Raw genomic sequence first — 22883 nt, 5'->3', positions numbered from 1 at the left:
AATGTGCTCCCAATTATGGGAGCTTTTCACATAGACCTAGAACACAGACATAAACAATTCTTATTTGAAGCATACACAGTTTGACATCTAGAGAAAATAGTCTACAAGACACACAGAAATGATGCTGGTCATTTTTTTTTTAAATTGCTTCTCTAAGATGAGGAGCCAAATGGACTGAAAGTGCTTAAAAACAGTAAACCTAAAATCAAGATATGTGGGTTCGAAAGGAAAAAAAAAGACATGTGAGTTTGTGATTCTCTACCAGCTGATTGTTTTATTCTTTATTTAAGATATATTTACTTCTGCACATACCTGTTTTTATGTTACTGAGAGCAATGGGCCCTGAAAAGTACTTACTAAATGTTTATTCTGTTTTCTTCAAATTTCATATTAAATGATTCTAGATAAAATACAATTGAGTTGTTTTTCTTCTACTTTGAACTCTCAGGAAAAGTTTATGTTATGATGAATGAATTAAGTGACTTTTAGGAAGCAAGGCCTCTTTACTAGCTGTGAACCGAGTATGCAGGTCTATTTCAGAATAGCAGCTTAGTACCTTATATCACACACTATCCAAAATGTTTTCTTTGTTACTGTTGATTGCAGGAGACTCCAAAGGAGACTGACAGGAACAAGCTCTTTGTAACAAGCTCTTTCTGGTTTTAGATTTACAGCTCTGTTAGTGTTTTCTAAAAGAGTGGCAAACCCAGGCAAAGCATTGCAAAAACAGAAGACGCGTGTATGTTCTAAATGGCATGGCGTACTAGAGGTGGGGATTAATCACCTGTTGCAGAACAACATGGTGTTTCTTAAACAGACAGAGAACCTAATCCTTAATAACTCACTGCCCTCTTCATTTCTGAATAAGGTCTATAAAACAGACAGTAAGAGCAAGGCCTGAGTCTTTCACGGAGACTGAGGACCCATAAACAGGAAGGTCAGCAGAGAAGTTGAAGCGTAGACCTGCACTTTGATGACATCTTTTCATTTGGAAAAAATGGACAGAGACAGTTGGGGGATATAAACAGCCTCTTACAAAACATATCTACTAAAAGCAAAAGAGAAATTCTAAATTACTCAAATACTTTAAAGAAAATTCATGATTGAATTCCATATATTAATACATACTAGAGAAAATTTTCTAAAAATAGCTAGAAAATCCAATTTTTATAACAATATGAACAACAGATATCAGCTGTAGGCAGTAGGTTAGTTTTAGTATTATCTTTCTCTTCTTGAAATGTCCCCAGGTTTTCTAGAATGACTATAATACAATTACAATAGGATTTAAAAAACTTTTGTTAAACTCCTTCAATTCATAATTTCAATTCTACTAGAGGGGATAAAACACTAAAATGAGAAGAGGAGGAGGAGGAGGAGGAGGAGGAGGAAGGGAAGGAGAAGAAGGAAGAGGAGGAGGAAGAAGGAGGAGAAAGAAGGAGGAAGAAGAAGGAAGAAGAAGAAGGAAGAAGAAGAAGGGAGGAGGAGGAGGACGAGGAGGAGGAGGAGGAGGAGGAGGAGGAAGAAAAGATTTAAGTCTACTGTTAAACAAGGTCATTTTCTATACAAACCACACTGGACCTTTTCTAGTGACCAAGACACAATGTAACACCTGAGAAGTTCTTTGCCCTATATGTTCCTGAAAAGACAGTGTTCCCTGGATAGGTAGGGTATCTTGTATTTGTTAAAAATCTGTGTTCCCACAGCTCCATTCTCCCACTGAAGTACACACGTAATAGATATGAAAAGGCTTCTGAGGAAGAACCTCTGCTGATGAAACCCGATTTCTACCAGGGGCTGGAGAGTTTGTATTTCTGAGATGTCTATGAATTCTTTGCAGAAATGACTCATGTGCTTGCAGAAAACTCAGATTTTTAAAACATATTTCAGAAACTTTTTCAATAACTGTCTCTTTGCCAGGAAACAACAGTAACCCAGTATGATTTCTACATCACATATTTCACAAGGCAGACTGCTTGGGTGGAGAAGAGATTTTTCTCATTTCTTGATAAATCCTTTCAAGAGGCCAAGATAAGACTTCTCCACCACCTGTTCCTGAGTTCCATGTCCTGTTTCTACTGAGACTGTGCTCCCAGAACACGAAGATACAAAGTGCTTTCTCAACTATTATTTACATCATATTGATATACTACCAGTTTTTCAGGTTGCTGCTATTGTGTTCAGAATGTATTAACCTCCAGGTAGTCATATGATGTCCATGGGAAAGTTACTTACTCAAGTATTTAAAAGTAGTACCAGGTAGCAACTCCACTCTCAATAAAGCACAAGTCTGATGGATTATGTTTTACAGAAGCAAGCTGTGAGTGAGCACAGCGGAAATTCTGACTGGAAACTTCTCATAACTGATGAAACTTGAACCCTTCATCACAGACACACAACCAAAGGGGTAAGAACAAGGGGAACTCTGAAGAAGTGTCTGAGAGTCCCTATGAAGCAGACTGGCCCATGAGGCATGCCTACTGGCTTTTGCTTTAGCAAGCAGCTTCAGTTTGGTGTCTGCAAAGCAAGCAGCACAGTGGGAAGTGTCAGGTGCCTGCTCTGCACTCACAGACAAGGAAAAGCAAGCTATGGGGCCAAAAATGCAGTATCATCCTCCAGAGGGCAATCCTGGGTACACCAGAGGCACGGAATGCGACTGAGTACAACTGTGAGAGTCTGCTGCGGGGACAGGGATTTCCTGTGATGAACATGCCCAAACACACCAAGGATTAAAACATAGTATAATGCTTAGGTGTCTTTTCTAGTCTTCCCTAAGGAGCCAAAACTATTTTCAGAACTGACTACTTTGAAAAAAAAATTTTCCTTAAAACTAGGGACAAAGTTGGGTTTGACAGTCTTGGTTCATTTCAAACCAAGGATCTGCCCAAGGGAGAGACCATGTAGTCAGCTGAGTAATTTCAGCCAGCGCAGATATCCACACAGTGGATGTTAGTAAGGACAGATGTGTCAACATCCCAGAGCCTGGAAACAAATCAGGCAGATGGCTCCTCTTGCCTTTCAGAAAAGATTACAGGAGGCATAGCTTATGCAACCTGGATATCACACTTCTGAAACATGCTCCATCTCACACAGCTGACACCATTTGAACAAAAAACATACAGCTTTCCTCAGTGCCTCACTCCCTACCTCCCTCTTGCACAGGACTTGCACACCTGGGAAAGTTTGGTTAGTAACTTTTAGGAGGACGATACTGCATTTTTTCAGAGACAGACACTAATACAGACACACACAGATTGAAAAAAAACCAACTTACCTCCTCAAAGGTCATAGACCAACTACCGTTTTCAACCATAGGTACAAAGACAATTGAAAAAAAAAAGAGGAATATCCAGTGAAATTGCACACCTACTAATACATGTAGGAAATGGCAGTAACAGAAACAGGCACTTGTTAATATTCTCACTGTTTGCTCAGAACGCCATATAGTGAAGTTCTCTCTGTGACTGCAAACATTCAATGGAAAAGTATACTCGAGGCAGCCAGTGGGCAAGTCTCAACTCAGGAGGACTCCGGCTTGAAAACTCCACCCTCTCCAACACTGCTATTTGCAGTTGCATGACTTATGAAAATGAAAATGCCGTGTGTGGAAATATTAGCAACTACAGATGACTTGTTGATTTTGTGTTAATGCTGGGTAGGAGGGACTTCCTCATACGACGAGATCAGAAGCCTTGCAGAATAGTTCCTCTTTGAAATTGTTAAGCAGGAAAAAGCAAATGGGAAACTGTGCCTGGTTCCTGTTTATTTCTGGAGGCTGAAGATTTTGTGAAGCCATCTAAGGGATGGCGAGGAGAAACCAGAGAAATGCTAACTGGCAGGAAAAGAAAATGAACTCAGCTTTCAGGGAAGAGTGATGCAGAAGGCAGGGCTACGTAAATCACACAGTATTTGGGGCGTGTTGTCTGCTGCTATGATGAATTCTTGGCACAGGCTTTAAAAATATTTAAGGGTCAGGAGAAAATGTTTCTCTCACAGATCCAGCACAATTTTATTAGCAACAAAACCATTCACTCTTCAAAGTTTTCTTTTTAAAAAAATGCTTCTTTTAATTTTTATTTTTTATGTGCATTGGTATTTTGCCTGCGTGTATATCTGTGTGAGGGTGTCAGATCCTCTGGAACTGGAGTTACAGACAGTTGTGAGCTGCCATGTAGGTGCTGGGAATTGAACCCAGGTCCTCTGGAAGGGCAACCAGTGCTCTTAACCACTGAGCCAACTCTCTAGCCTTTGGACATTTAAAAGAGTTGATCATCAAACTTAGATTTTCAAAAGACAGTTTTGTTTTTTTTTATCTACAAAGATGAAATGCTTAGATATCTATTTCACCTATAAATGAAAATTCAAGGGAAACCTCTGGATATTGGAAAATACTTAATGCTTTCTTCCTTTTCTCATCACATTCAATTTCATCTTTCTTATGGAAATTTAAACATTTAAAGTGTCAAACTAAAAATAAAACTCTGTCAGACATAACTACAGGAGGCAAACACTGCATTTCTTTATGTTCTACAAACAAAGAAAAGCCCCTGAGAACTCCGGTGGTACTTTAGCGATGGAGAGTAAACATTTCAGCACCACATTTCCATGCTGAAATGACGGTCACTGTGCAGAACAAAAACAACACACCAGTCATCCAGATGTGGCCCACAAGCCGCTGTGGCTTTCTATTCTAGCACACAGATAAACTGGGCTACATAAGTGAGTTTCCAGGCCAGTTTGTGTTAGTGTGAGACCCTGTCTTCAAAAACGGCACACAAAAAGCAAATAGTTACACATGATATAGAAACAAATTATTGTCATATAGTTTTCTCAACAATAACAGGAATAAAAAGTTTCTTTTTTTTTTCTTTTTCTTTTCTTTTTTTTTTTTTTTTTTTTCCTGGAGCTGAGGACCGAACCCAGGGCCTTAGCGCTCTACCACTGAGCTAAGTCCCCAACCCCCAAAAGTTTCTAACAATACAAGAAAAACACTGGAGAGTACTAGAGATCGATGATAGACACAGTAAAAAATTCTCTTATGCTTAATATTTTTATAGCTCCACATGTGAAACGTGACTGAGTCAGGGGCAGCACCATTCGAAGCCATCTGCTCCTCCTTAGCTATATTCTTCAGCAGCTACAATAGGTAACAGTGTTATCCAGGCTCAGAAGAATATGGAACCTTCTCAAGTTTAACACAGTGATAAATAAATTCTGTTTATCACAAGCAAACAGGAACCATCCTCATGTCCATTATTACTCATTAAAAATACCTTATTTTACAGGGTAGGTATTCCCCAAAGCCAACAACAGTTTCTATGATATGAAAGAAATAACACATATACTTATTTTCATTGGTAGAACATTATTTTTCAAGGATAGATTTACTTCTCTTGACATCCATTAAGTAAAGGCCCAATACACTAATGTTAAATAAGTTAAATAAATAAATAAATAAATGAATGAATGAATGAATGAATGAATAAATAAATAAATAAATAAAATCACCACCTTCTCTTTTGCAGGTAAGAAAGAAAAATTTAGTATGATTTACAGAACTCATTAGAAGAATCATTTTTGGGGCTGGAGAGATGGCTCAGCAGTTAAGAGCACTGGGTGCTCTTCCAGAGGCCCTGAGTTTAATTCCCAGCTACCACATGGTGGATCATAACCATCTATAATAGGATCTGATGCCCTCTTCTGGCATGCAGGTATACATGCAGAACACTCATACATAAAATATAAATAAACCAAAATTTAAAAAAAAGAAACCCTGTCTCAAAAAAAAAAAAAAAAATCCAACTCCCCCCACAATCCATCATGCATGATGTGAAAGACACAAAGAATAAATAAAAAAAATAATTAAAAATCTGTGCTATGCTCCTGAGAGTAACCATGGACGTTATTTCAAAGATAAATATGTACAAAAACCATTGAGTAATAAGAAATAATAAGCAATAAAGAAGTCATCAAAAAGTGAAAAAAAAAAGAATCATTTCTATTTGAATTATATTTTGTTCAGCTTTGTATTGGTTTGGTGGTGCTAGGGATCAAATCCAGAGACGTCCACATGCTAGGCACGTCCTTCACCACTACCTATGCTGTTTGAATTTCATTTCGACTTTAAAAAATGTACTATGTCTAACTAAGCTTGTGAAGGCAGTTAAACATTCTACGTTTAACTATACTGAACAGGGCTATATATTTAAGCTCTAAATTATATATTTATGCTATTATGCATATCTTAAACCCAACAGTTTAAATAGTCTACATTCTTCCTAGGATCTCCCCCTATAGAACAGGCAGCCCTTCCTATGCTTTGGGAAATTCACTGAATTTAATTAATTACTTGTGTTTTTACAGACCTGACCCACATTGCTATCAGCAGCTCTTAATTAAACAAGAAAAAGAGTGTATCTTTCCTTAAAGGTGGATGATGGCTGTAGTTCTCTAGAAGCTTCACCAGTTGACTCTTTTACTGAAATTCTTTCCCCACAATGAAAGCAACCAGTCCACTGTGTAGGATATAGAATCTTGATTTCTAACATTGTTATCTGCTTTGGTGGGTTTGATTACTAATTTTAAAATGTTTTAAAACAGATATATCTATCTATAAATGTGTATTTTCTGGGGACATCATTAGCCATATCTATAGCTCACATTTTCTCCATCTGAACTCAATCAAATTTACAAATCAAAAGGTCAGAATATATACACAAAACAACATCACATTACTTGATCAGGTTAAGAAGCAGGAAAAAAGTTTAGAATTAATGCTGTATATTTATTCTCAAGAAAAAATCCTTCTCTTTTGGAGTCTTATGGAGTTAAACAGAAAGGCACCAATAAAGACTGTAAGCAGTTTTTTGAGGGTTCCCTGGGTCTCAATACAAATTTGATGCCAGATTAGGTAGTGTGTATGTTTGTGCTTATTACTCTATGTGTAAATATATGGATAGGAACACCACACATTCTACTTAGAAATTACCGAGCAACACTGAAAATGAATGTACCATTTATATTGTTCAACAGTCATTAATTAGCTCAAATTTTGACAAAAGATCTCCTTTGCACAAGTATGACTTCTATCTAAGTACTGTATTTTGACAGAAGCAACCTGGGGCTCACAGAAGAAATGGTGGGTGGATTGGGGATGTAGCTGATTCGTAGAATGTTTGCCTAGTGTGCAAGAAGTCCTGGGTTCAAAGTTCAGTTCCCAGCATCACATAAACAAGGCATGGTGGCTTTTACCTGTAATCTCAGCACTCAGGAAGTAGAGGCAAGGGGCTCAGAAGTTTGACACAGTCATCTTCAGCTACACACTGAGTTCAAGTCCAGCCTAGGACATGGGAAACATTATCTCACAGAAAATACAGTAGTTGGGGAAAGGACTTAGTTGGTAAAATGCTTGTCATGCAAGCATTAAGACCTGAGCTTAGGTCTTTAGCACCCACATTAAAGGCAAGCAAGAAAGCAACAAACAGTGTAGCTGTGTGTGAGCTCATTGAGTACGCAAATTAGTGAGCTTCAGGTTCTGTGAGGAATCCCATCTCAAAATGAGGTAGAGAGTAACTGAGGAAGACACTGGACACTGACATTTAGCCTCCATGCCCATTTGCACATACTTGTATATGCATGTGCACACATACACACACATACCAAAAATAAAGAAAAAAGAGAAAATAAAAAAGAAAGAGGGTGGTCTAAAAGTCAGTATTCTGGAACATTTGTCTTGGGTTAGGGTATAGATTTAATTTGCACACCATAAAATTATGTGCTTTTTGAAGAGGGATTGTTGAGCTATGGTCTCACTATGTAGCCTAAGCTGGCTTCAAACTCTTGACCCTCTGCCTCAGCCTCTTCTGTGCTGGGACTGCAGCTGTTCATCATCATATGTAATAAAACGATGCTTTAGTATACAATTCAGTTACATGAAACTGTATAGCCATCACCACTACCTAATTGCTGAACATTTCATCGTGCTTAGAACTTTAAAATTATACCAACACCATTCCTTCTCTTTATTCATGGTTGGGACTGAGGTGTTGCATGTAATTAATCCAGTAATATAAACTGACAATATAATAGGCACAAAGAGCACCGTTAGATGGGAGGGCACGAAGGGGGATGCAACTGTTCATTGAACCAGTGGGCTCACACGTGCTAGGCAAGTGCTTTACCCTTGAGGTACACCCCTAGGCCACATGTTTAGCTTGGTACAGCAAAAAGTGTGACTGTAAAGAGCAACATTTGCCAGCTCTCACTTGTGTAAAAGCCCTTCTTCAATGCCATCAAGTATGGAAGAATTAATAGCACTAAATTGGAACAGTTTATGGTATGACATTTCTGGGTTTTGTTTTTGTTTTTAAAAACTCACAGTCTTTCCAACTCTCTTGCCATATGGCAAGCTGGAGGTTGACATGGCAATTTATGCAATATGGGTTTCAATGGTGAAGGAGAAATTGTTCCTAAACAGGTATGAGTTCTCAATGTTTTTCAAGATCTTCCCTAATAAATGAAAAGTGCCTGTTCCCCAAAGAGATCAGAAGATGCCAAAAGTATTTTTAAGATACTTTGTTAAATTAAGATAATTACAATTTATTTCCTTAAATGTATTTATTTCCTTATTTTTTCTTTCTTTTTTTTTTTGTTTTTTTGTTTTTTTGTTTTTTGGAGACAAGGTTTCTCTGTGTAGCCCTGGCTGTCCTGGAACTTGCTCTGTAGACAAGACTGGCCTTGAACTTGGAGATCCACTTGCCTCTGTCACAGGAGTACTGAGATCAAAGGCATGAACCACTATACCAAGCTGTTACTTATCTGTGTGTTATATGTGTAGCCACACATATGCCACAGTATGAGTGTAAAGGTCAGAGGACAAATTTAGGGAGTCAGTTTTCTCCTCCACGTGTGGGTCCAGGAAATCGAATCAGGCCATCAGGCTTGGAAACAGGTGGTTTTACCTGGAAGAGCCATCTCTCCAGCTGAACTTAATTTACTTCTTTTTTTTTTTTTTTTGGTTTTACGAGACAGGGTTTCTCTGTGTAGCTTTTTTGCGCCTTTCCTGGATCTCGCTCTGTAGACCAGGCTGGCCTCGAACTCACAAAGATCCACCTGCCTCTGCCTCCCGAGTGCTAGGATTAAAGGCATGCGCCACCACCGCCCGGCTTTAATTTACTTCTTAAACCAGATTTTTGTGTACCTGAAGGACCAAATCTGTTGATAGCTAGAACTATGTTGGCAAGTAATAGCTTGAAATATAATTACAACTTGATTATAATTTTGCCAAGTAGATCATTGGGACTGATACCTAAACATTATTAAAAAGGTATAGAAATATTGATTACATAATATACTAGAAAGCCACTAAAATCATAACAAAGAAATAGTGATAGAGGGTGTGTGACATGTTCAAATAAAAGGCTACAACAGGATGAAGATCTGCCTGGAATACACAGTAAGAGTCTCTCAAAATAAAACCAACCAAACAAACAAAAAACCAAGCCCCACAATACTTGAATCTAAAATACCTACTTTTAAAACAGTTGATTTTTTATCAATAAAACGGTACAAATAATCTTACAGTTTATATATGATGTTTATACACATCTGCTTTGACAAAAAGGATGTAAGACACTGTTACAGTTCAGTTGTTTTACAGCCTCTTTGGGTTCAGTGAGGCATTTGTTGTTGTTTTAGTTTGTGTTTTTAGATAGGGTCTCAATATGCTGCTGGTTTCAAACTCCTGGACCTGAATGATCCTCTTGTCACAGAGAGATATATATGTGCATACAACTGTGCTCAGCTTTTGACTGTAATTATGTAAGTTTGGGCTATTATTTCCTTCTCTTTCATCTGAAATCACTTTATTCATAATATTCTGAAGATTAGAATAATCAAACAATTAAAGGGCTTTCATTTGATCTTTAACAGTTCATCATGAGTCCATTCATGACTTTTTGTATCATAGGTCTGGCATTAAAACTGGATTTACTGAGAAGATAATAGTGGATAGTCATCAAACCTTCTCTATGAGCATATAATCTGATAATAGTTATCTATCATAACCATATGCGGAATTATTTTTATTTCTCAAGCCAGTTCTAGAAGAAGGGAAGAAGTATGACTGATGATAAGACTATAGGGTAGTAATAGTTACACAAAATATGAAGATGATCAATGAAGGACTGGAGAGGCAGAGCCAAGCAAGGTTATATTATTCTAGTCATGCTTATAGTAGTGAAGTTTAAAAACGAATAACCATTTATTAAACACCAATTATGCTCTGAGTACTTAACATATGACATCCTTCAATCTCACAGTAATCCACCACAAAATCATGCATGCCCATGCATTTTACAAACAAGGAAAGGGTCAATGACTGACTCAAAATGCTGACCAGTAACACAGGGACCAAAATCCTTATCTAAGGTTTCAAATCCTGTTGCCTTTTCCAGTGAGCCAGGAATTTAATTCAAGTTGGTTTGACTACGAAACCCATAGGCCCTGTTCCACCATGTTCCTCTGCGAGCATTCCTTGCTGTTCTATTCAACAATAAAATCAAGATGCTCAGTGTGACTGCTGCTAACATACACTTTTCCAACCACAAAGGCAGTTCTGGTTATGGAAGTAAAAGCCATCTCAGTGTGAATGGTTTCATTAAGATTGCCACCATACTTTTTTTGGAATGGTATTTAGGCATCAGTTGGATACTGATGTAGCGAGAGGAACTTTGACATATCTGTATGAGTCTCAAGAATTAAAACAGCTAAAGGAAGACAATACATTTCCGAAGGTAAAAAATAAATTGCAAATCACTGTTTCCCAACACTGCATGCTGTAGCCAATGCTGCTAATTACCACTGAAAAGATCTATCTTTGTGATGACACAATTTTTTAAATAACCAAACTAATGAAGATACAAGTGAAATAATTTTGATTCTGAAACTGCATGCAAATGTCAGGTTACCTATGATTTGTGAAAATGAAACATTGCAACAAACACATTACTGTGCTTGATACATTTTTGTGGTTTTTATTTTTCCTTCTGAGTTTGGATTTTGAACATCTGCTACAGACAGGGACAAGTTTGCAACATCCTTGAGTCAGTCTTGGAATGGTCACATCTACGAGTCTCTGTGGAAGTGATCATGCACAGCTAAGACAGTACTTTTTGGCATTTTCTGTTTTATTTTCCTCAATTTTGAAAGCAGAAAGCCACTTTCTTTTTCCCTTTCTCTCAGCTTCTCATGAAGATTCCCAGTATACATGCAACAGCTGGAGTTACCTATAAATATACAAACTGAAAGAAAAGAAATATTATGGTTGAATACTTGGGAGTCAGTTGAAAATGAAGACACAGGCATAGTCAGCATGTCACTGTCTGAATAGTTCAGGGTGGAGCAGAGGGAACGGAACTCACCACAACTGCTGAATTAGGGTACATAAAGTCCTTTCTGCCCTGCTAAGTGCCAAGCATCTCTCGTACCTTGTATCTATCCATTGGGTCTTCCTGTTGCAGCTGATTCTCCCGCATTGCCTGATACTCTTTCTCATATTTCTTCAGCTTTTTGGTTGGTACCTGCAGTGTTTGGAGAACAACATGTTAGATAAGAACCTTATATTGTAAAAACAAACAAACAAACAAACAAAAAACACTTTTAAAATGTTTTGCAATTATGTTGCTGGTATTCTAAAGCAACATTTCCAACTCAAAGGTGGGGTAAAAACCGGATTCTAGAATAGAGTCCAGTAGACTTTTCCTGTGAAGGAGAGGATAGTGTACACTGCAGACTTTGTAAGCCATATCAATGACGTTATAACCATTCAACTCTACTGTGACAAAAGGTGCCATGGGCAGTAGATAAGCAAATGTGTATGGCTCTGTTCCAATGTTATAAAAATAATCAGTTTGTCCCTGTTCTATCATACTCCTGATGTCACAACATAGTTTGTGAATAAATTTAATACTATTAATTTTAGCTATTGTTAGGTATAATTTATTCTATCATATTAAAAAGTGAGCATTTCTTTTTTTATAAAAATACAAAATTAAGCTGGGCGGTGGTGGCACATGCCTTTAATCCAAGCATAGGGGAGGCAGAGGCAGGAGGATCTCTGTGAGTTTGAGGCCAGCCTGGTCTATAGAGAGAGTTCCAGGACAGGTTCCAAAGCTACACAGCAAAACCCTGTCTCAAAAAAAAAAAAACAAAACAATAAATAAATAACAATATCATAAAGCAAAAAGGCTGTAAAATCTGACACTGAAACCTGAGGATGTGAGATGATTATGCTGAATAAAACAATAAAAATGAAACAAATCATCTATTTCCTGCTACGATTATGCCATCTTCAAAAGACAGCTATTAAACTGGGCATGGAGGCACACTCAGGAGGCAGAGGCAGGTAGAACTCTGTGACTCTGAGGATGGCTTGGTCTACACAGCAAGTTCCAGGTTAGCCAGGCTACTACTGAGAGCCTGTTACAAAACAAAACAAAACAGATAGTTGTTCATTTTTCTCTAAAGACCATAAGCTTTCAATATTAGAATTCTAAGAATAAACACAGGATATGGGCTACAGAACTGTCAGTAAGAAACTAGTGTTTGAATGACCACGATCTATGAATGGTAATATTTCAACAACTAGACACTTGGCTGCCTAGCACAGTTTCTTTACTTACAAAATTGCAAATAAGTTTCTACCAGGTGAATTCTAGGAGAATTAAATGATGAAACAGATAATGTATCAAAAATGCTGCCTGATCTTGTAGAAATTTTTAATAAAAAATATTCAGTAAAAATTAATGTATAGGAATCTATTCTGTTCTATGAGAATGATCAAGTCCATTTTCGTTGTATAATAAAAATTATATAGTTTTTTTCTTTCTAGTGGTGCTTACATCTACCTGTGACCTACATCCAAGGGGAAGGGGAAGCTAAGGGTACTGGGAAAGGGAATGGAGTCCCCTAGCATTCCCAGGGACTAGAATATTTCAGTGTTTTTGCCACTGGACTGCTATACCACCAGGAATTAGGCTGAGCATCAGTCCCATGTGGAAGTATTTTATAGATAGTTCTGCAGTGGATCTATTCATCAATAACTTATAGCAAGCTTATTCCCTGAAAATCTTCAAACTATTAACTAAGATTCTTTTGACATGTAAAACTCAAGCTCATTTCAATGTGAAAAAAATTAAAAGGTATTTAACAGTTTCAAATATATATATAATAATTATTATTTAAATGCACTAAACACCCTCAGTAAGTGAATCCTTCCCATCTGGCTGAGACTCTGTGATGCTTGGCTTCATCTTCTTCAGGGAAACAGAACAGGTTCCCAGAGCAATGTGTTGCTAGGAAACCTTCCAAGCTTATTTATCTTGTGCTATGGGGCGATACCAAGCATCCACCTGTAACTGGAACAATGCAAAAGGAGAAAGACTGGGGGAAAGCAAGTGGGGCAGTTTTTAGACTCTTGGTATGGATGAGGTAATCAGGAAAATGAGTCTTCACATTCTGACATTACAGTTCAGGAATAAATACAAATTATATGTTATTTTAGAGAATATGGAAATTTGCAATTTTTCTTACTGAAAAAAGGAATTACAGAAAATCTGTTCAGTATGTAGTTTTCATTAAATTCATTTAATTTTCATTAAAAGAACAAAAGGTCAACTGAAAATTATTAAAATTGAAAGAATCTATTACCTTAAGTATAGTTGTTTGTCCCTGAGGAAAGTCAATTTAACGAAGGTATGCACTTGAAGAATGCGCTAACGATTAGCTAGCATTCCTTTTAAGCGCTGAATGGATGTGGTGTGTGGGTCCTTTCACCAGCTGAGTACCCTCTACCTTTCCAGAACTTCCTGTCTGGCTGAATTCAGGAAATGAGGACAACTGACAACAAGCACTCAATATTTCAAAATGTCACTTTAGAAAAGGCAGTGATACAGCTCCTCTGTAGAGGGCTCTGCCTAGCAAAAGACCTGGAATTTAGTTTTCCAACCTACTTTTTAATTTTAACCAACCAACCAAACAGGAAAATCAAACTGGATTCCAGCTCTGACAGAACTACAGCAGCTAAGGGCCGGCATGCCGGATGACAGCTATACTCTGGGATGACAGCATCTTCAGACAGAACCAGTGCTTTGAATCATTCATGTTAGAGACATAGGACACAGCACTTGGCCCTGACATGGAGACTCATGAAATAAACATCCACTTACACAGAATTAGTTAAACAGAGGGGGAGGGACTTTTGCAGATTCAACCTCTTCTTCAGGATGAAGAAGCTGAACAACCGTGGCCAATTCTGGACGGAGCTGCTGCCGCCTCACACTCCCTGACCTCCTCTAGATTCCTACTTGCAGAGTGGGCCCTCTTGCAGATGAAATGCTACCCAATGTCACTGACACGAGTGCAACTTTTTTGTCATATTCATACACATTTTATTTACTGATTTTCTCTTACTCAACTTTAAAAAATACACAGACTTCTTTTATAAGAAAACAATTAACTTGAAGTCAAAGTAGAAAAATAGCCACTCAAAACTGCCTTCAGGTTAATCCCCAGAACCAGTGAATCCCCAGAACCAGTGACTGTGCTGTTTTACAGTACAGTGCAAAATGGATTTTCAAATGTGACTAAGCCTAAGGAATCCGAGATAGAAATATTTTAGACTATTGGGTAAATCCTGTGAAATTACATGAATTGTTAAAAGAGAAGAATTTTTCTGACTTCACTGAGATGTGACTATTGGCAAAGGGCCAATCCACTGCTGCTGCTGCTGCTGCTGCTGCTGCTGCCTTTGGGAAACAGAATTTCCTCAGTAAAGGAATGTGAGCAGCCTTTTCATGCTAGAAAAAGCAAGGAAATGGACCTCCACAAAGGAACATGGTTCTAACAACACCATCATTTTTGTTCAGTGGGATCCATGTCTTCTTCCAACCTATAAATCTATACAGTACTACATATGTCCTCACAACCACCTAACTCATAGGGATTTACTATGGTACTAAGAGGAAACTAAAACAATATATTACAAATAATAATTGCTATTAGTTGTGATGTTAAATGTTGACAAATAGAAGTCAATCAAAAGTCTTTATATGTTTGCCGAAAGCAATAATAGCATACATGTATGAAAATGCCAGAATTAAATCTACTACTGTCCATGCTAACTTAAACACTGAAGAGAAACCCTCCCCTCCTCTTTATGTAACTGACTGTAAGAATGACATTATAGAATAAACTATAAATGGTTATGCCTCATGTTACAAAAACCAGGATACAAAACTGGATACAGTAAGTGACAGGTAATGGCCATGTAGCTCCATCTGAAGTACAAACTCATGTGATCCCTTTGAGCTTTCTCTTTTAAATCACTAATCACACTGGCTGTGGTATTTCTGAAGTTGTATCCAGGCCTTGCTAAAGAACTAGTCAGTATCCACAGGTATTTTCATTATGGTTTCATTGCATTACATTTTTTAAGTGACCTTTCAGCCCCTCTAAAGTAATAATGATGACCAGTATTTTGAAAGATACTGCACTAAATCAAATGGTCCTTTTCATTTATTTCCCAGATGATAAAACCTAGTAGGTGTCAATTCAAAATCACTGACGAACCTTTATTAACTCCACTGCTGGCATAATGCTTTCACCTGCTACTTACTGATGAGATTAAGTCATATTCCACTGTTATCAGGAAATAATAAAGAAAAGAGTCTAATAAGTTTAAGGCCAAGGGGGGGGTCATAGAACAGTAACCTCTAATAACAGGAGAGGAGAAAGCTGTCATTACCCAGTTGCCTTGCTTTTCTTCACACCAATCACCCTAGCCTAGTCAGAGATACCAGAGAGAAGATAGCAAAAGAATACAGCTTGAGTGTTCCTTACAGGAAATGTTTAGGGAAATGCTTTGGATTTTGTAATCTGGAATATTTGCAAATATGTAATGAAGTTCTTGGAGATGGCATCCAAGTGTAACCACTAAACTCATTTATGTTCCATATACACCTTATATAATAACTAGAAGGTGATTTAAACAGTTTTAGTGCATGTGTAGTGCTGGGGGATGTTTTGTATGTTACGTGTGTTGCTCTGATTGGGTAATAAATAAAACACTGATTGGCCAGTAGCCAGGCAGAAAGTATAGGTGGGACAAAGAGAAGAGAATTGGGAGAAGTAGAAGGCTGAGGTAGGGAGACACTGCCAGCCACTGCCATGACAAGCGAGATGTAAGGTACCGGTAAGCCACGAGCCACGTGGCAACTTATAGATTAATAGAAATGGGTTAATTTAAGATAGAAGAAGTAGATAAGAAGCTTGCCATGGCCATACAGTTTATAAGTAATATAAGCACCTGAGTGATTATTTTATACGTGGGTTGTGGGACTGCGGGCGTTTGGTGGGACCTGGAGAGAAGCTCTCCAGCAACAGTGTAGTGGTTAGTGAGCACGTGTGTGTGCATGAGAGTGTGCATACTTGCGCAACTACTCATGAAGGACAGGGGAGGTTATCAAGCATCTTGTTCTGTCACTTTTGGCCTTATTCCTTTGAGACAGTCTTTTACTGAACCTGGAGTTAGGCTGGTGGACAGAAGACCTGGGCATCCTCCTGTCTCTACTCTCTATGGTGCTAGAGTTACAGGTGGTGTACCACCATGACCAGCTTTTAAGTGGGTGCTAAGATCCTAACTCAGGGGGCATTAGTAGCAGCACACGCCTTTAGTCCCAGCACTCAGGAGGCAGAGTCAGGCAGATCTTTGTGAGTTCAAGGCCAGCTTGATCTACAAAGTGAGTTCCAGGACTGCTAGGGCTGTTACATAGAGAAACCCTATCCTGAAAAACAAAAACAAACAAACAAACAAACAAACAAACAAACAAAAAGGATCCTAACTCAGGTCCTCATGTTTTAACTAAGAGTTCTCTTACACACTGAACTCCCTTTGCATAAATCTCATATCTGTGTTTTGACTGAGTCTTGCTGTATGAAATCAGGTAAGGAATTTTCTACTTCTGATAGTCAGTACTCATAATGCTTCAGATTTTGGAGCCTTTCAGATTAGGAATGTTTAATATGTACACTCAACTTTCTTCATTCCCCACATTCTCTCTCTTACTGTCATTTAAAGAATGTATTTCTTGGGGCTGGACAGATGATTCAGTAGGTAAAGTGCTTGTTGCATAAGTATGGGACTTGAGCCTGTATGACCAACGCTTACTAAAAAAAATAACAGAGAAATAAAACCCAGGTGTGGTGGCCAGCATCCCAAAACTGGGAGGTGGTGATAGGAGGGTCCCAGGGACCTGCCAAGACAGCCAGTCCAGCCAATCAGTGAGCTCCAGGTTCAGTGAGAGACACTATCTCAAAAAATAAAGTGGGGAGCAACTGAGGCCAACCTGTGCTCTCCATATGCACATGCATGAGTGTGGATACTCACACTGGGGTACAAAAAGAGTATATATCTCATTTTTAGGTGTAGTCAAAAAGTTTTACTGTCATAAATTGTTTTATATTAACTTCAAATGACCTTGTTGTAATGGTCTTAACCTTACTAATCAAATATATCAGTTATCACCTTATTTTGTCTTCTTGCTTTATTACTATTGTGAATACTTAGTAATACTTGAATTTCACATGCATATGGCTCTTATAAATTCTATTACAGTTTATTTATTGTGTGTGTGTGTGTGTGTGTGTGTGTGTATATGTGCATGCACATGTGTGCCCCAGTATACATGCTGTCTGAGGATAAAATGTGGGAGCTGGTCCTCTCTTTCCACCATGTGTGGGTCCCAGGATCAAACTCAAGTTGTCAGGCAAACACCTTTACCCACCAAGTCATTCACCAGCCCAAATTTCTGAATCATTAGCTGGCCCAAATTTGACTTACATTATTTTGAATGAAATCTATTTCTCAGGCCAGCAAGATGGCCCAGTGGGTAAAAGTGCTTGTGTAAGCCTGGTAAGGTAAGTTCAACTCCCAGAGGCCACATAAAGAACTGACTCTATATCACAGTCCACATCAGAGTGGTGGCACACACACTAACATCTCACAACTCAAAAATTTTAAAGATGTATTTCTCTTATCACTGTGATTTAGTTGGGTTTCCCTAGGAACAAATGCAATCAATCTTTGCGTGTTTAGGAGTTCAAGTGCTTCCCAACACCAAAGATCTTAAATTTGGGCTAATTCCCAAATGTGCCTGGTCCCCTCAGAGTCCTGAACTCTATCTTGGTGCTGGCAATCTATCCAGGTCCTCTGGAAGAGCAACTAGTACTCTTTCCAGAGCCTTCTCTCTAGCCTCAACATAGAATTCTTAAGTAACAAAAATGCATCTGCTATATTAACTTAAAGACATTTTCTTAACACAGAAAAAGAAACAACACATGATAAAATACACAAGTGAAGATTTTCAGCCTGGTATATACAGTATAAATGGCATGATCACTTGTTTATATGGGCTTTATTGAATAATATATACTTTTGAAAACCAATGCTTGGAATTTAAGTGAAGAAAAGTACCCAGAAATTAGCAGTGTACCTCAAGGTACGGCACTAATGGCACTGGGTCAGACAATTTTTGTTTGCTTTTGTGTCTGTGTGCTGAGGATGGGACACAAGGCCTTGCCCACACTAGGCAAGCACTCTATCTCTGTGCTACATGCCAAAACTGGGAGGTGAGCTTTGTTTGTGCATAGTCCACCTGACTCTCTGTCATCCCTGACTCCCGTAATCTCACTTAGAAAAATTAGCAACATTTTCAAACAGGAGCTGGCAGGTTTCAGGGGTCTATGTCAACATGGGATCTGCCCTGAAAATTACTTAGCTAGCCTGCCAATAAATAAAGGATGCCTGCAAGTTTTTCAGTACAGCATTGGTATATTCTGGGGTCTGCTTCCTTCTATTCTAGTGTTGGTGTGTGTGTTAGAAATAGGGGCTCACCATGTAACCCAGGCTGTATTCAAACTCACTATGTGACCAAGGATGGCCTTGATCCCTGGTACTCTAGGGTGCTGGAATTACACATGAGTGCTATCACATCCTGCTTTTTTCTTCTGCCTTTGAACATTATTTCTATTTATTTTGAGAGAGAGATGGAGGAGGGAGGGAAGGCACACATATGAGGTCAGAGGAAAACTTGCAGGAATTGGTTTTTTCCTTCCTTCCATCATGTGGGTCCTGGGGATCAAAAGCCATTAGACTTGGTGGCAAGTGCCTTTGAATGCTGAACCACCATGCTAGTCGCCTGCTCTGTTGTTTTTGATCAGCAGTAACTGGCATTAAAAATGTATGGAATTATTTCAGGTCAAAAATTTCCCTAACAGCTTTAGAGTGATAACTTAGAAATGCCAGCACGTAATCCTCTTAAGGACTCTGAGGCAAGTTATTCAGAATTTACAAATGAGAAAAATGAAGAGAGGCAGCATGAGGTTATGCAGTTGGTAAACAGTCAGAAGTGGGCAGACAGTAGTCCTCAGCAGCCTGCCCTCTTTAACTTTCCTCTAACATAAGACAGGGCTACTTAGGAGGCTGAAGGACTAGACAAAATACCACACACCTGTCTAATTACCACACGTCAACAGATGATGAAAAGGTACAAGGCAGATCAAGAGAAAATTTGTGATGTGAGAGGCAGCAAGGGAGGAGTACCCACTGAGGAGGAGTCTCACTGTGCTTGCTTTGGAACCCTTCCTTCCTCAATGAGAAGATGCCATTTCTCCTGTGCTCAAAAGCAACATGTATGTAAAAGATGGTGAGATAAATCCCTGCTTAGTAAATTAAAAAGCCAATATGACCCTGTCTTAGTCACCGTTCTATTACTGTAAAGAGATGCCACGACCAAGGAACTCATACAAAAGAAAACATTTAATTAGGGGCTTGCTTACAGTTTCAGAGGATGAGTATATTATTGTCATGGTGGAGCATGACAGGAGCACGGTGGCACACATGGCACCAGAACATCAGCTGGGAGCTACATCCTGACCTACAGGCAGAGACAGAGGGTTACTCACTGGGCCTGGCATGGGCTTTTGAAACCTCAAAACCCACTCCCAGAGATAAACTTCCTCACAAAGCCACACCTCCTAATTCTTCTAATCCTTTGAAAGAGTTCTATTTCCTCATGAATAAGCGTTCAAACATATGAGCCTATGGGAACCATTCTCATTCAAACCACCACAGACCTAGGTTAATATTCTTCAAAGCAAATGTTCTTGGTGGTCATAAGCCCAAGTGCTAAAAAAATTAATATGACAGAGCAAAGCTACTAACCATTATCTGCTGCTTTGTACATACCAGATCATTTCTTAGGATGAACACAAACCATTCCATTTTGTATATTAATCACTGGATAAAGAGAATAGCCATAAACTACAGTCACAGTCTTTGGAAATTTTAAGTGACCTGAGAGGGTTTCTAAGATAGGGTCTCAGTCACTTCTGTAACAATTTACCCGTCTAGATATTAAGTGGGTCAGTGGTAATCATAGTTGCAATAGTCAATTTGCAACAGTTTGTAAATTAAAAGACCGGAGAGGAAATGGACAGGAGCCAAGAGATGTCCAAAAAGAGATCTTGTTCCAGGGGTTTCTCCTTGGCACCCTTCATACTACATAACAACACAAAATACTTTGACTCTGGGCTTTTAACAGTAAGAGAAAGGGGGCATTAGTCAATGACAGTTTATCCATAAAATTAAGAAAAAATTAACAAACATCGGAGCCTATAAAAGACTGTTAGATAGCTTCTAATAGTAAGGATTACAATCATAAGAGGGTGGAAAAGGAATGCACTCATTTCTTACTATAACTCTAACTCACAAGGCAACAGTAATCAACTTGCTAAGTGTCCTCCTCTTCCATTCATAGTAACAAACAACCTATGGCACTGAACTTGCTTCCGACTCTTCTGACACGTCTGTTTTCCTAATTACTCATGCCTAATGATACATACCTGTGACAAGCTCCTAGACTTGTTAATGATTAAATGTATGTGAACCATTTTGGGGTGTTCATTGCTTTTTCCAGAATGTGGCATACTCAAAGTATCCATGAAAGCTCCTGAAATATTGATTTCAACTTTCTTTGCCCTGTTTAAATATAAGCTGTCTAGTCCTGAGGCTACAGCAGCTTTAGGAGATGTACATTTTATAGGATCTGCTTACCTGTCCATTTCTAATCTTTTTTCTGTCATCTTAGATTTAGCAAACTATTTTTGTGGAACTCCTTGGCACTTCTATTATAAAACTTTCTTATCAATAAATAATGTCTGGAACTAAAGTCAATTTGTATTATCTATATTTTGAAAATGTCCAGATTTATAGTTTATGGTTGTGCTGGCCAGTTTTATTCCAACTTGACACAAGCTAGAGTCATCTGAAATGAGGGAACCTCAATGGAGAAAATGCCTCCATAAAAGTATAGGGCATTTTCTTAATTAGTGATTAGTGGGGGAGGGTCTAGCCCATTGTGGGTAGTGCCACCCCTGGGCTGCTAGTCCTGGGTTCTATAAGAAAGCAGGCTGAGCAAGTCATGATGAGAAAACCAGTAAGCAGCACCCCTCCATGACCTTTGCATTAGCTCCTGCCTCCAGGTTCCTGCCCTTTCCCATTCCTGACTTCCTTCAATGATAAACAGTTACATAGAAGTGTAAGCCAAACAAATCCTATCCTCTTCAAGTTGCTTTGGTCATAAGGTTTCATAGCAATAGTAGCCCCAACTAAGACATTGGTCTAGAACTTCCACTGCACTCAACCACATATCCAAAAGCTAAAAGTCTACACCATTATTTGGGTGGTTCCCATTTGAGACCCGTACACACTCCCTACCCCTATCCTCAGCATGCTTTTCTTCCACTGCTCATCTTCCATCTGGAAGCTCATGTCAGTAGCCCAGAGTGATCCTTGACTTCCTCCCTCACTAGTACTCAACTATGTGATAGCTTATGCTTGCTTCCCTCTTTGAGCCTCACTGACAAGACCCTGCTGGGTTCAACTTCTTATTCCTTCTATCAGCCTACAGCATAACGTCCAAACTAGTTTTGGTGTCCTGGTGCTCTGCAAGAAATATTTTCACTGTAATTTGTCTCAGAAGCAAATAAGTCATTATGATTCCTAAAAATTTCAATTGCTTTCCACGACACTTAGGAAAAATATTTGGCAAGGGTATGCTGGTCCACTGAATTCTGATCTGTAATTTTTCCATGCTATTTTGCAAAAAACAGAAGGTGATCATGACAATTTGTCCTGTGGATTTTCTAACCAATGTTTAAATATATCTATATTAATACCTATTTTAGTATAGTAGAGGAGCATAATTTATTATAAAATGAATATATACACTGAAAGTTTGGAGTAAAATTAATTTTTTTTACTGACAAGGATATTCAGTTCAAGAGTTTAGAGACAATTTCTGCTCGTGTGTGTGTGTGTGTGTGTGTGTGTGTGTGTGTGTGTGTGTACAGATGGACATGCAGTTATTTTAACTCCTGACCAGAAGATTAATGAACCTCAGATACTTGTCAATATATGGCATAAAAAAAAACATAATAACATCTTTACCCTGATTTTTCTGGGCAAGCTTGAAAAAAGAAGGTCAAAAAGTCTCTGGAGTGGGTCAGTCAGGAATTTAATTCTGGGAGAAATGTGTTTAAAATTCCATAAAGTCTTAAGAGAAGGCAAGCTGAAACAATATATTTTCTTTCTTTCACAGTCTTCTGGGGGGCAGGAGCATTCAGAGCATAAATGACTCAAAAGATTTATAGCTTAAAGCAAATCACCTTAAGGTACTGGGATCCGTTAGCACTGAGATGGAACAGCTTTTGAAGCTGGCATGTTCCTGGAGAATTCTCTTCTTTGTGTATTATGTCCTACACTCATT

General features: G+C 38.5%; 1 protein-coding gene across 5 annotated transcripts in view; it reads right to left on the bottom strand.

Annotated features, from left to right (window-relative positions):
* The window catches only part of Rabgap1l (RAB GTPase activating protein 1 like), a 577981-nt gene that overhangs the window by 18716 nt on the left and 536382 nt on the right, over window positions 1-22883 (bottom strand). For 4 of the 5 annotated variants that reach the window (XM_059281246.1, XM_059281247.1, XM_059281249.1 and 1 more), the window contains one exon: window positions 11487-11579. In XM_059281246.1, coding sequence (XP_059137229.1) covers window positions 11487-11579 — 93 coding nt within the window. Of the gene's footprint in view, window positions 1-11008; window positions 11301-11486; window positions 11580-22883 lie in introns of those variants that run through there. The other variant, XM_059281248.1, reaches the window with a different exon arrangement.

This window comes from Peromyscus eremicus, chromosome 15 (assembly GCF_949786415.1).
Source record: "Peromyscus eremicus chromosome 15, PerEre_H2_v1, whole genome shotgun sequence".
NCBI classification, from domain to species: Eukaryota; Metazoa; Chordata; class Mammalia; order Rodentia; family Cricetidae; genus Peromyscus; species Peromyscus eremicus.
This window is presented reverse-complemented; position numbering and strand designations above follow the sequence as displayed.